Here is a 15,118-nt window from a genome sequence, read left to right on the forward strand (position 1 = left end):
TTGGAAAATAATAACATGAAATATGTTAATTTGCCCTTCAGTCAGAATGAATTGGACGTCTTGTGCTGTCAAAGTGACTTCTAGGGAAACTTAGCGCTGGTGCTGATACAGTAAAACGGAAAGCTTGGCGCAATTTGCGTATTCATGAGACGTCGTTAAGGCAGAGCACGCCAACCAATGGCGCACGCGCTCGCCCTCGCGCACGCCCGATGAGAGCCAAAGCCAGCATGAATGCCATCATCAATTCATTATTAAATGAAATGATTTATGAAAAGAATGCCACATTTTCAACTAGTATGACTTTTCAACTCTTGCTTGGCGACTTTTCCTTTATTATTATTATTTTTTAAATTATACCATTGAATTCAGAAATCAGATTAATTACCAATGGACGTTTCGCTAACAACAACTAAGATTGAAAAATTATTCGGTGCGAATAAAGTACTTTGCTCTAATAAAATCTCACATTTCTCCACTTGGTATTTGTTATTTTTGACATTTTATTTTTAATCTCTGATACTTTTTAAAGTGTTTAAAAGCTTTGACTAAAGTATACAGTAATAATAATCATATGCAAATTGCCCCTACTTCTGTCCAATCAGAATTTGGGAGTATAACGTCTGTAAAACAACTTGTAACACTACTTGTAACCAAGTAGCATATGCTAAAAATGGTACTAGTATGTATAACCAGTAGTAGCAAGTCTAAAAAAGATAGATGTTCATTTAAGTTTAGAATAATTACTTTCAGTCATTTGTGAGTTAACTCCAAGTGAAGTGGTTACAAGTATTTTGAATAGATGGCATTTATTATATTTTTTAAATGTGAATTGAACTGCCTAAATACACGAGCTTGAGTGTATGACTTTTTAACTGGAGTTTCCATTAAAGATGAAAGGTGGGGAAGGCCCGCAGCGCCCACATCGTTAACTGGCCACGTCTCTCTAAATGGATAATGATGACGACACCTCAGGTGCTGAAATAATGGACGCCGTTTGATGTCTCTTCAAATGTTACTCGCGCAAAAAAAAAAACCTCACTAACTTGTTTTGGACGGACGTGCCTCAAACAGCGACATTGTTTCTATACAATTGCTTTCATATATTAGTATTTTAGTCACGTTTCCTTTAAAATCAACAGATTTTTAAAAACAAATATATACAAACAAACCCCAATACATTTTGCTTCATTTCTATATCGTTAAATAAAAAAAAAAGAATAAAAATTCAGACTACTTCAATTCTGTTTCTCTTTTTAAAAATATAATGATGAAAGTCAATTACCTAGTGATGCAGTGGTGCTTTGAAGAAGAAAGGCGAGGGATCGATTCCCACTCAGAGGCGCTTTGATGGCGTAACTGGCGACCAATCCAGGCTGTAGTCCGTCTTTCTGTTGGGATAGGCTCCAGCACCCCCGTGACCCTGAAAAGGAAAAGCAAAAATGAATCAATGAACTCAAACAGGAGTCTTACACCAACAAAATAATTTAAATAAGTATTAAATTCCAATTAAATGTGCGCCGATCCATAGAATAATGTCTTTTTTTTATTTTTTATATTTACTATATCTATTGTATACATCAAAGTTAAAATGGCACAGTGGAGAAACATTAAAAAAATAAACTTTCTGACATTTGATTGGACCAAAATGGACATTCACCACAAAAACGCAACAACAACATTTTTATCTACAAAAAAAAAAAAAACGACGACGACACTTCACATGGCCGCAAAAAGTGCTGAAATAAGGAAAAAAATGTGCTTTCTTTTTTTGTTTTAAATCCAGATAGCGGCTTTATCCAAATTCAGATTGTGAAACGACGACGACAATAAGAGGGACGCAAAAAATGTGTCTTATAGAAGACATTTTTAGAAAATCTGACGGCGCGTTTAAGTAAGTTTTCACCAAGTCCAAAGGCTCCTAATGTCAAAAATGACTTTAAAAAGTAAGGTGGGGCCTCAAAGGGGGTCAATTTCCCAAGTTTGGTCAGAAATACACTTGATTTTCTCATTAAAAAAGGAAGCAAGAACATTTGAGGACGCTAAGAGCCATCGTCCAATCAAGCGGCGTATATTTTTTCGAAGCTTCCTCCTATGAAATCCTTTTCAATTGCATTTTTTTCCAGGTGGACTTGTAAAAGATTTCCATGGCACGTATATATATGGAAGCGTCCGTCAGGCTTTCTGCATTTCCATTTTCGTTTAATGCCCAGTTTCTGTCCGTTTCAACTTGCTGTCAACTCTCATTTCACGGCCAACTTTCAGGGTTGTTTTCACTTTTTTGTGTGGATGGGATTTGCCTGTTGGGAAAAAGAATCAAAAACAAGGTTGTTTCAAAATAAAGTTCATCCAGTGGAAATGCTTTGGAATGCCGTCAGTCCGTCCATCCGTAGCATCCTCAAAACATGACTTCCTCGCAGCTTCCATAGTCGTTCTCCAACGAGCTTCCGCCTTCGAATCGGCGCGTCTCGCCACCGCCTGGCCTCCTCCGCGGCGGCTCCACATCGCCACGGGTCGACCCGGACGCCGCTAGACTCAAGCTAAGTCGCTTGTAGCCCGCCACGTCGCTTTCAGAGCGCTTGACCGGGCGGTAGCCGCCGACCGAGTATGCGTCGGGGCAGCGTGACCTCGGAAGTGGGACGCCGTTGGGGTCCAGGAAACGATCCAGGTCCTGATTGCCGTAGCAGGGTGGCAGCGGGGCGCGGCGTTCTGAACGCTCCAGAGGGAAGGGGAAGCCGCCAAAACGAGAGTTGCGGCGTGAGTCGGATGAGGCGGGGGACGAGTAGACGTCTTCCACGATGTCAAACTGAGGGAAAACTTGCGTGGCGGCGGCCACCGGGCGCCCAAAGTAGTCCGGGTCGGCAGGATAGACTGAAAAGACAAAAGTGGGATCACTTTTTCAGGTTTTGGTTTCAGAAATGACAGAATCCAGATTGGTTGGATCACCTGATATTAAGATTTGAACCAGTCTGTTAGTTTTAAATGTTTTCTTTGTCACAATACTCAACACTTTAAAAATGAAATGAATATCTGACACATTTAACAATGTTTAAGGTGTCATCAGTAAGAGACAGATATCATAAACGACCTGTCAAAGCTCCCTATTTAGTCTTTTCTTTGATTTTGATAACATAATGATGCTATGCTTCATTTGGGCGCCCTTTGTTGGAAATAATTGCATTGCATTGAATGCTTTTATTGTCATTGGAATAGTACAGAAATCCAGAAAAGTCTGTTGGAGACGGCTTATATTTCTTTGGTGTAACGCCAAGTATCATCCGAAGGCCTGATAAAAAGGGCCTAGCCTGGCATTATGGAAATAAAGCGTGGCTATTTGCATTTCTTGGGGTGAAAAGAACGCACGGCGGCAGCAGCTGCTGACCTTGCTTGTAATTCGCCGCCTATTTTGCGTGAAAGGAAACCAGGAGCGGGAGTACATAAATCTTCATTAATATCCAAACACTCGGCTCCCGTTGGATGGCGGCCGTGGCGTCTCTTTTAACGTGTTGGAGGTCGCCGTGCCGCCTTTCCTGTTTATTTTCTGACGAAGGTCGTAAAAGAAATGCTTTCTTGGAAGCGGCCTGAAATTAACCCATTTCACAGGCGTCACCAGCTGCCACTTAAGTGCTTGTTTTTGTTCTTGTGGACACTAACAACGTTGAAGTTTTACAATCCTTTTGTCATCCGTCAACTGATCGCCTTGAGACTTGGACGCAAGTATATTCCAAGTGGTGCCGTTTTCTTTTATTTTCTGGTTTGAATGGCGAGTACAAAGCCTTCTTTGGCTCTGTTCTTTATTCATAATTTATACGGAAATATATGTATATGTGCGGTGAATTTAGAAGAGTTTCTTTAGTTGGGTTGTTAAAAGTATTATTAACAAGTACTGGAGGAGAAATAGTGAGTGTTTTGAAACTTTGTTTTTGCATAGCAGATATTGGCTGTTATAGAGGAAATTGTATTTTGTAAATTGTATACATATATATATTGTTTTAATATATTTTTGTAATATTTTAGTAATTCAATTTGTCTCAACAACTATTTTCTAGGAAATTTGATTTTGTAATCCTCTTTATATTCATGAAAACGGAAATTTAATTCACTTTTTTTGTTACTTAGTATAAAAAATATATATTTTTTCTTTAATATATTTTTTGTGTACTATTTTAGTAGTCTATTTTTCTCAACAACTATTTTCTAAGAAATCCGATTTTATATTCATGAAAATGGACATTTAATTCACTTTTTTTTTGTTACTAAGTATGAAAATATATATATTTTTTGTTCTATTTTAGCAGTCCCTTTGTCCCAACAACTATATTCTAGTTAAATTTGGTAGGTGCAGTTTATAGTCCAAAAAAGACAATATAATGTGTTCCTTTAGTCCACTTTTGACCATCTGTCCCGTTAAAACAAGTCTTATTTTCTCACATTTCTCCCCCAACTTGTTTATGTGCCACCCACCTTGTGTCATACACGATTGATTATGATTTTTCCCGTTACTACGGCGACACGTGCACACACACACACCTTCATAGTCCAGATCCCAATGGGTCTTCTTGACCGAGTCGTTGTCAGAACTGGACGGAGGTCTGACGGGCAAATTGGGGGCCACGCTGCAGACCGCTGGTCCGTGCGACTTATCGGCGGACGTCTGGCCGCGGGGACGCAGCGAGTGGTCAAGGTCGTTGGCCGGCGATATCATGTGCCTCAGTTCCATGTGAGTGCCTTCCTGATCGCAAGCTTTCGGGTTCTTGGATGACATCGACCTGAAAAACACATTTCAAGGTTATACGTGGGAATATTACTTTTTGGAACACATGTCAGTCGACTAAATAAAGGAGAAAATAAACCCCCAAACTCAAAAAAAATAGAATGTCGTTACCCATCCGAGTTGTTCTTGGCCTTCTTCTTTTTATGTCGGATGTAGTGCTTGCGCCCGCAAACAAAGATGGCCACCAGGAGCACCAGACCCATCACGCTGGCACCGATCTCTATGAACTCCATGTAGCCCAACATCGGAGACACCTAAGACGGATCGTCGCCAGTCAAGACCGCGTTCTAAAAGAGGACCTTATTGAGGACTGACCTGGGGTAGAGGGTCGCAATGGAAGGATCCGGAGGAAACTTGGCACTGGTATCCACCGGGGCACGGATTTGGAGAGCATATGTCCACGCCGTTGTGACACCTGGACATTAAAAATGAAGTATATGAAACAAAACAAAAAAAATGCTGTATTTTCTCGCATATTAGAAGCCTCTGTGTATAAGCCATACCCTAAAAATGGCCTTAAAAATCTTAGAATTTGACAATTTCTTTCGTATAAGCCAGCCTCTGATGCACAATTTTCACTTTCATATTAACGGTTTTAATAAGAAGTACAAATGTATTTCTTTGAAGGGAAAATCGTAGAAATTTTTTATATTTTTAGGTATTTCTAGGGTACTCTATCAATTGAATACTTTCATAGATGTCAAAATACATTTTGTTTAGCGTTTTATCTGCTTATCCTTTCTCTTTTTGAAATAAATGACCATATTGGTTTGCATTATGGAGTTTCATCTTTGCAGTTTTGTGCATGTCAAGTCTAATTTTTGCATATATAAGCCATACCATTGATTAAGTCATCATTTTTTTAGTATATAATCCGAGAAAATATGGTATTTAACATCGATACTGGAAATTTTGGTCTCCTAGAAAACCTTTGCTATTAAAACATCGTTTAAAATGCAGATGTCAATTGTCATTATTCCAATCAACGTCGAATTTATGGCTGTGTGAAAGCAACCCGAATTCATTTCAGCAAGCAATATGCACGCCATGCACTCATGGTAAACTAAAAATTAAAAGTCTGGTTTGCGTGGCATCTTTCCAATTAAAGCCAGCGGGAAACTCTGGAGTCTGCTGATTTCCAAATGTAACGCCAAACACGGATGAACATGATTAACGCGTTAACAATGCTCAGTCTTACTTCCCCCATTTACACTGGCGCGCTCCCCGCCGCAACGTGTTATTACAGCGAACGTGAGAACAGATATGCAAAAGAGCCCCGCCCCCATTCTCCACGTGTGGCCATCGGTGGCGACTTTGGCGTGACGGCGCATCGTAACGAGCCAGGGCGGGATTCCGCCGCAAAACGCCTGTCAATTTGCGTGTTGACAGCAATGGAGTCGTTCGTGAGTGACATTTGGTTGGACCGCAAAACGCTTTGTTGGCTATTATCGTACCCAGCGACCAATCGGGCGACTTTGACTTCCATTGGTGGTTCCCTCTCAATCCAAATGGATTGAACATGTATTTCCATCAATGGCAGCTTTTGAATTAACAAGAAAGTGACCCGAAAAACTCTTGAAAAGTGACCCTCGAAATGCCTATCCTCACAAGGCAGGGGTGCTGGAGCCTATCCCAGACAACTACAGGTAATGGGCGAGGGAAACCCTGAATTACTTGGCGGGCCAATCACAGAGCACAAAAAGACGGACAACTAATCATCACTTGAGGCAATTTAGTGTTTGACCAACTAGTCTAACATACATGTTTATGGGATGTAGGAGAAAAATCCGGAGTACCCGGAGAAACCCACGCAAAAACATGCAAACTCCCTCCCGCAAAGCCCAACCTGGCATCGAACCTTCGACTCAAGAACTGCGAAGCGGACACGCCAACCACTCCTCCACCGAACCACAATTTTAGAAAATACTTTGTTGTTATTGGCGAGTTCCCATTTGTCATGACCAGTTGACGAGCTGGATGCGCATCGAACGTCTTCTCCTCACTCTGGCTTTTAGTGTCAGGAAAGGTCGCTTAGCGAGGTCAACGATCAACTCGCCCCTTGATCGGCCACCCGTCGACCTCTGACCCCCTCGGCGTCGGCGGCGCCGGCGAGGGAGTCGCGGGGAATTGATTATGAGGCAGCAGCGGAACATTAGCTGTGGGAGGGGAAAAGTCCGTGGCCTTCATTCCAATCACGTCGCCCAAGAGCAGTCGCCCAGTTCATTTGACACACGCACGCACGTACGAAAACGCCATGGAAGTGCAAAGCGTCATGTGATTAAGTGCACGAATATCGTATGAATATTAAGTATATGTCCGCCATTCACAAGCCTTTTTATTCTTTTATTATTGAAAAAGTGAAAGAAGAGTTGATTCTCTTGCGTGCGTTCTTTGGGACTTGGCAGCGTCTTTAGTTAATGACTTAGTTAGGTACAATTATGCAAATGACTTGAGTGGTGTTGTGTCCAGATGGTGCACTATACGGGAACATTTATGGTCATTATTGTTCTTGTGCATTTTAACGGGAGGAAAAAATAAATACTTTCTACCCACGGGTGTTATTTTCATAAACACTACAGGTGTATTTTGCCAGAACGTTTTGCGTACTGGTTAGTGAACCCGGAAGGGACTGCTTTTCAAACTAATCTACCAGAAAAGTGACAGAAATGACATAATAGGGAATAGATTCTTATTATAGTCTTCCTTAGTTAGCTCAAGGCCGATGATGTCACAACCAGAATCAGCTGCATGAATTTTGCAAGTATGCTACTATGTTGTCCACCTGTTACGTCAAGATCGTCCATTTTGGTGGTGACGTCGAAGCCATAATTGCTAAAAAATAAAAAATAAATGTGGACGCCGCCTGATGTAATATTTTGGACGGAATTAAATTGAAATAGTGAAAGACAGTCCATATTTTTCCACATATTTTTCAAACATTATTGCAGTCAATTGCAATTTCCGTTAACATAAATTGAAGTTCCAATTATAAAAACTAAAGCAAATCAGTAAACAATCGATAAATGCTTCATTTGAATGATTGCGATATATACTGACAAATATATTGGCCCGCGCTCTTATCAGATGAATAAAATTGTTTAAAAAACTTACTGAGCATCGTGTTCCGTCGAGCAGTTGCACACGTATCCTCGTTCCTTGGGCACGCACGCTCGTCCGCGGGTACACGGCTGGGAGGCGCACGGGTTGTTTTCCCACTGGCAGCGAGCGCCGTGGAACAGGCCGGCACACCCGCAGCCAAAGTCTGCACCATCCAAAAGAAAACACAAACACAGGAGATCACAAGATGATCTGGAACGGTTCATGGGCATGAAGCTTCAAAACAAGACAACATGGAGACAGAATGGAAACATCTGGACATTAACCCATGGAGAACGTCATATATTACTATATCACATATTACAAACCAACCATACAGTACAGATTTACCGCATTTTCTACATTTGTTTTCACTTTTCGTGGTATTTGCGTTTAAAAAAAACGCAAAAAATGGCAAAATACTTTGACTCAATGGCTGCCATTGGATCAAGCATTGCAATGTTTGTAGTCCCATTTGTTTTTTTTTGTGTTTTTAGTTCAAAAAGAATTTAGTAAAATCAAAAAATAATAATACAAAATATTTTCAGTTGTCCACTCCTAATATTTAACATAATTGAAACATATATATTTTGCCCAATTTAAAAAAAAATCAAATTATTCAATCTAATATTGACATCAAATGCGTTAATGTGGCTGGCAAACCAAGGCGAGTTTGCCACCCTTGAATAAATGAGTGAATCAATTCAACATCCAAAGAATAATACTCAAGTACCACCATTAACATGATGGTCGACTCAAGTAACTTCACTCCTAAAGAAATACTTCAAGTGTCGTAAATATTTATCCCCGGCAAATAACAGTCATTGTTACATGCACAAGGACTCCGTTTGTGTGTGCCAGATGATAAACAGCAAAAAAAAAAAAAAAAAACAGTTTTAGCCACGTTAAGAGCTTAAGGGACTGTTTGTTGTTGTTTCATTCTTCACACTGAATGGCCACGGACACACACACACACATACACACACTCATGCAAACACACCCACGTGCACGCGCCCTAATAAAAGTGTCAAAGTGAAAGATTTCAGACGTGATGTTTATCAGCGACGCAGTGAATTGCAAAGCGCGTAAAAAGCTGCAATCTTGCCTGGCAAGAAGCCACGCGCCCGCCAATTAGTGATAAGCCTAAAAAATGCTAATGAGGGTCAGCACGGGACTTCAGCTTGAAGAATGTCCTTTTCCTACACTGCACTCCTCCTCATCGTCTTCTTCTTCTTCTTGGGAGCCAAATTGAATATGTTACCACGGCAGAGTAATAAGATGGACACGCCGTCCAAAGGGCAGCGATTGCTTGGCGCAAAAAAAATAGAAGCCAAAAATGGAATACAGGTGTCAAGCCAAGGGTCGCTATTTCTTATTCATTCATGCTATGAGCCGCTTATATGAGGGTGGTGGAGGGCGCTGGAGCCCATCCCCAGCCAGCATTGACGCCATCTTGAATTTCTGCAGAAATCCCCAAGTAGGGTCACCTCTTTTTATTTTCATGTTTTTTTCTTCTTCTGTGCTGTGTTTTAGTAGAAAAAGTGGATTCTGCTTAGGAGTTTTAGCATGAATTTTCATATTTTTATGCAGTTTTAAAATATATTTATTAGCTAGTAGTGGAAAAATGGCAAAGTAGTGAATTCGCAATAAGTAAAGACGCAATAATCGAGGGATTTCTGTACGTTTTTTGGTAAAAACTCCTCTTTCCCCTGTTACATTTATTTTCTAACGGCGGCTTTTGTTTACAAAGACAGAAAAGCGACCCGGAAAAGACAAAACAAACCAGAAATGGCCTAAAATGTGCAGAAAAAGACTGACCTCCATTGGCCTCCTCTCGACAGATTCCTCCATTCCGGCAAGGGTTGTCATCGCAAGGTCCACCTCGACCACAGCACTCATAGACCCCGAAGACCCGTCCCCTGCCCGACTGGTCCGACCCGGCTCGGATGGACTCGCCGTTGAGCTCCAGGTTGTCCAGGCAACCGACAAAGCGGCGGTCGGCGAAAAGCACGGAGCCGCCGGCGAGCATCAGGCGGCATGGCGAACTCAGGTGGGTGGAAGCCGGCTGTTGCTGGTCCAAAGTCAGCTTCAAGGACGTTGGGCGCACTTCTAGCTGGACGTGGTGCCAGCGACCGTCCGATAAGGAGGGGGAGGTCGGGGTCAGCTGGGAGGGGGGCTGCATTCCACAACTGAAGGCCAGATGAAGATGGCCGTCCTTTACCTGAGTGGAGAAAAACAGCGGGTCAGTCAGAGAGTGTGCTGTTTTACAATTTTTACTACAGAAATTCGATTTTTTGACAAACTGCCATTGGAACTACTAGCGTTCCACTCATGTCCAAGGCTATGGGACGGCGGCAGGGCGGTGGGTTGTTTTGAGTCGGCGCTTTGGTGTGTGTGAGAGCCAGGGTGCGACTTTAAACATGTCCAGGGTGCTTATCGCTGGCTGGCAAAGATGGCGAGCGGGTGCTGGCGGCGAAACAAGACGCAGCCTGGCCTCCTAATCTATTTTACATCACCGCGTGTCATCTTTGCCGCCAGATATTTCAACACCAGCCGTTCGGAGGATTTAGCGCAGGGGCCGCCGACCACGCACGCCACGGCTCGGCGCCGAGCCCGCCGCGCTTTCCCGCGGGACGGGAAAAGCCCGCCGGCTTTGCGACTTCATAAATCAACGACTCCGGGTTCCCGTGCCGCCGCGGGATTTTTGTTGAAAAAAAAAAAATAGCCGGGAATAAAACACTGAGCTTTATATAGAGCGTTCTTACGACTTGGCCGGAAAAAAATGGCCGTGAATAAAATGGAAAGGTTTATGGAGCTCTCTTACTACACAGCCAGCGGGTGAGGAACTCATTGGCATGCAGGGCAGCCATCTTGCCAGCGAATGGCAACATTAACTGGCACAGCGGGGTTCCCCCATGGCGAGTCCTTGGCTCGCGCTAAACCCGCGTATTCGCGTGCCTTTCAAAAATGTCCAAAAGACGGACAGTCTCGTTGGGAAAGGGAATGAAACGGATTTGTGACGGATGTGTCGACTCGCCTTTGACGCAAACGCTTTTGCCGCAATTTAAAGGTGGGAGGCGCCTTTCCACAATCAAATAATTAGATCGGCGACACCCGCTTGCATGGTTTTTATATCCAAAAACACAAGGGGCAAGAAGTGTTAGTGATGAATTCAGGTGATGAATTTCAGATTTCTCTTTGTTTTTTTACACAATTTTTAGGTTGCAGTTTTTGGGTTCTCACACTAAATAAGGTGGCGTTCTTTTGGGTACGGCGGATAAAGATAATTATTGTTGTCAGAAAATTAATCTATGATAACAACTATTGAACTGAAAAAAATAAGATATGTTTTTACAGTATTTAAAAAAAACAAAGACTAGGAATTATTTTGGTGCAATATTTTTGACAACAAATACTTCAAAACTTTTTGATGAATTGGTTATCTAGTTATTTAGTTAGTTAGCTGGTTAACAAAGACACTAAGTATGACCATATTGATACATGGATCAAACAGCAGTCGACTACAACTGAAAGTTTTTTGATCATTTTAAGTGGTGCACGCCGTATAACAACTTTTGTAAGGGTATTTTTTTGTGTGTTTTACCCATTTTGGCTCTAATTCAGATTGTCTCGATCATCAGATTAAAATGCCATCGTCGACTGCTAATATTGTCATGCTTTAAGCATGCATATTCCCTTTTTCACTATATAAATATAGCGCGTCAGCAAGCAATGTACCCAGACTGCATCATACAGCGACATCTACACAATCTTGAATTTAGTCCCTACTGATTGACCACCCTGTTTGGAGCAAATTTCCCACTTTTAAGTGCGCCCTATGTGAGTAAATATGTGCCACATTTTTTTATCGGCTGGTGATAAAACTCCTATAAAGTAGACCCCAATTTGAGTTGATTTCTTCACACGTCCCGATAGTTCTACTGGTTGTTTTTGTCAAACCCTTTCCCACAAAAAACCTTGATTGAGGAGCCTATAGATGACCATCTTGAAAAATTCCCTGTGAAGTCCATCCCGCTCCCCGTGAATCCGTCTTAATGCGCTTCTAAAACCCAGGAGTGCCACGCTGCCGGCGCGGGATGAGGTGTCCTTTTGAAGGTTTTTTTCTTTCTTTTTTTTTTCTCCCCAGAATCAGGGTGATTGAATATTCTGGCCGCGTGCGACGAGCCCCCGCGAGGGGCGGCATCACGCGGCACTTCATCTTTTCAGAGAATTATTCATGGCCGGAGCATACAATACAAAGCGTTACACCGTTACAGCTTTGTTGTGTTGGGCTCGCCAGCCCGTTACATTCACGCTTAAAATGTCCTTTTCCGGGACCTTTCCACGTTAGATCGTCCTAGAAAGTCGGGAGCCGCTTTTTCACGGAGAGCCCCGTTACGTAGCGTCCTGGGGTTGTTGAAATGTTAGAAAAAGATAATAGAATTATGATTTCACGTTTGAATTGACCTTGAACTCTTTCCGTTAGCATTGACAATGCGAAATGTCCAATCACAAACCTGCCAACTTATACATTTTCCTGTATTTTATACAATTTTTGATCATTGCAAATTGTGTACGCCGTATAACAGCTTTTGTACGGGAATTTTTAAGTGTTTTTCCGCAAAACTGATGTGGTTTTACCCATTTGGGCTCTAATCCGGATCGTCTCAGTCACTCATATCAGACAAAAACATCATCGCCGACTGCTAATATTTGTCATGATTTAAGCATGCAAATTACTTCACATTTCCACACTTTTCACTATATAAATATAACGCGTCAGCAAGCAATGTACCCAGACAGTCCAGCATCTACAAAATCTTGAATTTAGTGCATATAGATTGGACACCATGTCCAAAACTTTCAACTTTAGACTTGTCTAATTTCAACGATTCAATCACTATTGCATTCAAATCTTCACGTGTTCTCCCAGTGGGTTTTCTCCGGGTACTCCGATTTCCTCCCACTTTGCTAGGCTGGTGAAACACTCTGAGTTCAAGCAATCCTCCACAATACTCAAACTGTTACATATACGGAAGGGGAGTCTACGAATTACCCGCCAGCAAGGCCGAGTACAGCTCCGACGTGGGTGTTCTGCCGTCTTTGGACTGTTAAGCGGTGCTCTGTCATGGAAATAGGCCGACGCGGACCATGCCCCGAGGCCCCTACAGTTTGGCGCCACGGGCGACTGTAGCTAGCCCGCTGCGTCACGCCACTTCCGCTCGCGATAGACACGTCAACCAAATTTCACGAGGCTCGGAGAAACGGGTCAAAACCTGTTAAGCACGACTAAAACAAGTTGGAAATGAAGGTTTTAAGCTAAAACGGGCCATATCCTCCGAAGAACAAATTGAGGAGACTTAATGTTAGTCGGATTATGATTTTTTTTGTCTGTCTCGACGAATAGGAGCAAAGAAAACAAACTACGGACCGTACCTGCAAGGTGGCCCAATCGGTGCCGTTGGCTAGCATAAGGAGACCGTCTGGTTGGAAGGTCTTGAAGCTCAGGGATAGGGTCAAGTCCCGCTGGTCTTCATCGAAGCCGTGGAAGTGCTTGAGGTAGGATTCGTCTCGGAAACGCAGCGCTGATTCTGAGATGGAAGCAAAAGATTTTATTCTCAGAAAACCAAAATTTGCGGTTCATTCTCAAAATTGTCACTTTCAAGTCATAAATCTAAATTTAAGCCTACAATTCTGGCAACTGAAGAAATAATTCTGACTTTATATTTCCACAACTCTGACAATAAAGTCATAGATCAGAATGATCTTTTCTTCTCACTAACCCTAATCTTCTTCCCTACTTGTGTTATATTCGCAAATGAGTATTTTAAATTCAGTCAATTCTCCTTTCAGTATTTATTTATTATTTTGAATAGTCGACAAGACTCGAGCCAAGCCCATTGAAGGCAACAATTGTGCAAATCATTCAAGATGGCAGCGGTGACGTGCACCGGGCCGACAAAACCTGACGCGAAGCCGGCGTCAAATCCAATCTGACGTATGTCAGCAGCGAGGAGGAGGAGCTCCAAAACACAGAGAAAGTGCCTTTGATCTTTTTCTGAACGCTCCAAAAGGCGAAAGACCAAAACGCCGCCGGCTCGCAGTCAGAACGTCAACATCGCTAACGAGAGACGAGCCACCGGATGGATGAGTCACTCCCAAGCGCACTTCAATGGACTTTCTGAAGATGGTCATTCAAATGAGGGCGGCCCTTTGCCATTATCAATGGCCTCCTCAACAACCAGCATCAATACCTGCAACCAAACTATCAAAATCTCACACTTGAATGAAGAGTTCCACAAGAGTTCGGCTCACATTAACTCATTAATCGCCATCGAGGGTGCTTGTAAGAATAAATTGGACGTCTATGGCCGTCACTTGCACTCACACTTGAGCAAATCGTATCAGGGGGAAGCCATATTTTCCTACTTTGAGGGATTTCAAATGTTATTAGGAAGCTTGGTTATCAATGTTTATCTTTTTCAATGAAAGTGCAGGACAATCAAGGTAGAAAATCTTCAATTGCCGTTCTATCAGTACACACAGATTGGACATCTACTGGTAATAAACTCATTTAAAGATTAGTTAGAGGTCTATCAGGGGCGTTAGAGGCACCAGACCCTTATTTGGTGGCCTGCCGTCGTAGTAAAGTTGAAAATAAGTTAGCCCAAATGCCATCTGTATTACTTTGAGGTACAGGGCTGCTCAATATGTTAAACGTGAACTACCATTCAATCGCTATGGTACTATTAATAGCTCCAAAGACAGTAAGATTTGATTCAACAAAGTTGGCTCCTTGAAAAAAAGTTTGTTGTAGTATCTTAGTGACAGCAGTCTGGTTCAGCATATAAATGAATATTGATTTAGAGCATTTGGTGACTACGTCTTACTGTCAGGTGGACCTTAGCGTACCAAACTTCCAGTATCAAAGTGACATACTTACCCAACTACTTCACCCAAACAACCCATTTGACTAACTCAGCCTGTAATTAAATTCTAATAACCCCCTCCTAAAGATAAGAGTGTTTATGTTGGATTTATAATGATGGTTCTCTTGAAAAGCCAGCTTTCTGGTGGGAGCGGAATGTCGTACATAACATGGGCTGTAAATGCCAAATTGAAAATAAAAGAGTATAAAAACACTTTTACTGAAGAGGACATCATAAAAAGGAGCTAGTAACTTTTCCCAGCTGTGCAAGAAAAGCCACGACGCCGTCCCGACGCCATCTTGACTGTCTTATCAGCTCACCT

General features: G+C 42.3%; 1 protein-coding gene across 1 annotated transcript in view; it reads right to left on the reverse strand.

The window, feature by feature from the left end:
- Positions 1-1,510: 1,510 nt before the first annotated feature.
- Positions 1,511-15,118, reverse strand: part of fat2 (FAT atypical cadherin 2) — a 59,174-nt gene continuing 45,566 nt past the window's right edge. Inside the window, exons 23-29 of the mRNA XM_077733376.1 lie at positions 13,304-13,458; positions 9,686-10,088; positions 7,883-8,033; positions 5,087-5,186; positions 4,883-5,025; positions 4,528-4,766; positions 1,511-2,868 (exon numbers count right to left, since the gene is read on the reverse strand). Of these exons, the coding sequence (XP_077589502.1) occupies positions 2,396-2,868; positions 4,528-4,766; positions 4,883-5,025; positions 5,087-5,186; positions 7,883-8,033; positions 9,686-10,088; positions 13,304-13,458 (1,664 nt within the window). The 3' untranslated portion in view covers positions 1,511-2,395. The remainder of the gene's footprint in view (positions 2,869-4,527; positions 4,767-4,882; positions 5,026-5,086; positions 5,187-7,882; positions 8,034-9,685; positions 10,089-13,303; positions 13,459-15,118) is intronic.

Source organism: Stigmatopora nigra, chromosome 14 (genome assembly GCF_051989575.1).
Source record: "Stigmatopora nigra isolate UIUO_SnigA chromosome 14, RoL_Snig_1.1, whole genome shotgun sequence".
NCBI lineage: Eukaryota > Metazoa > Chordata > Actinopteri > Syngnathiformes > Syngnathidae > Stigmatopora > Stigmatopora nigra.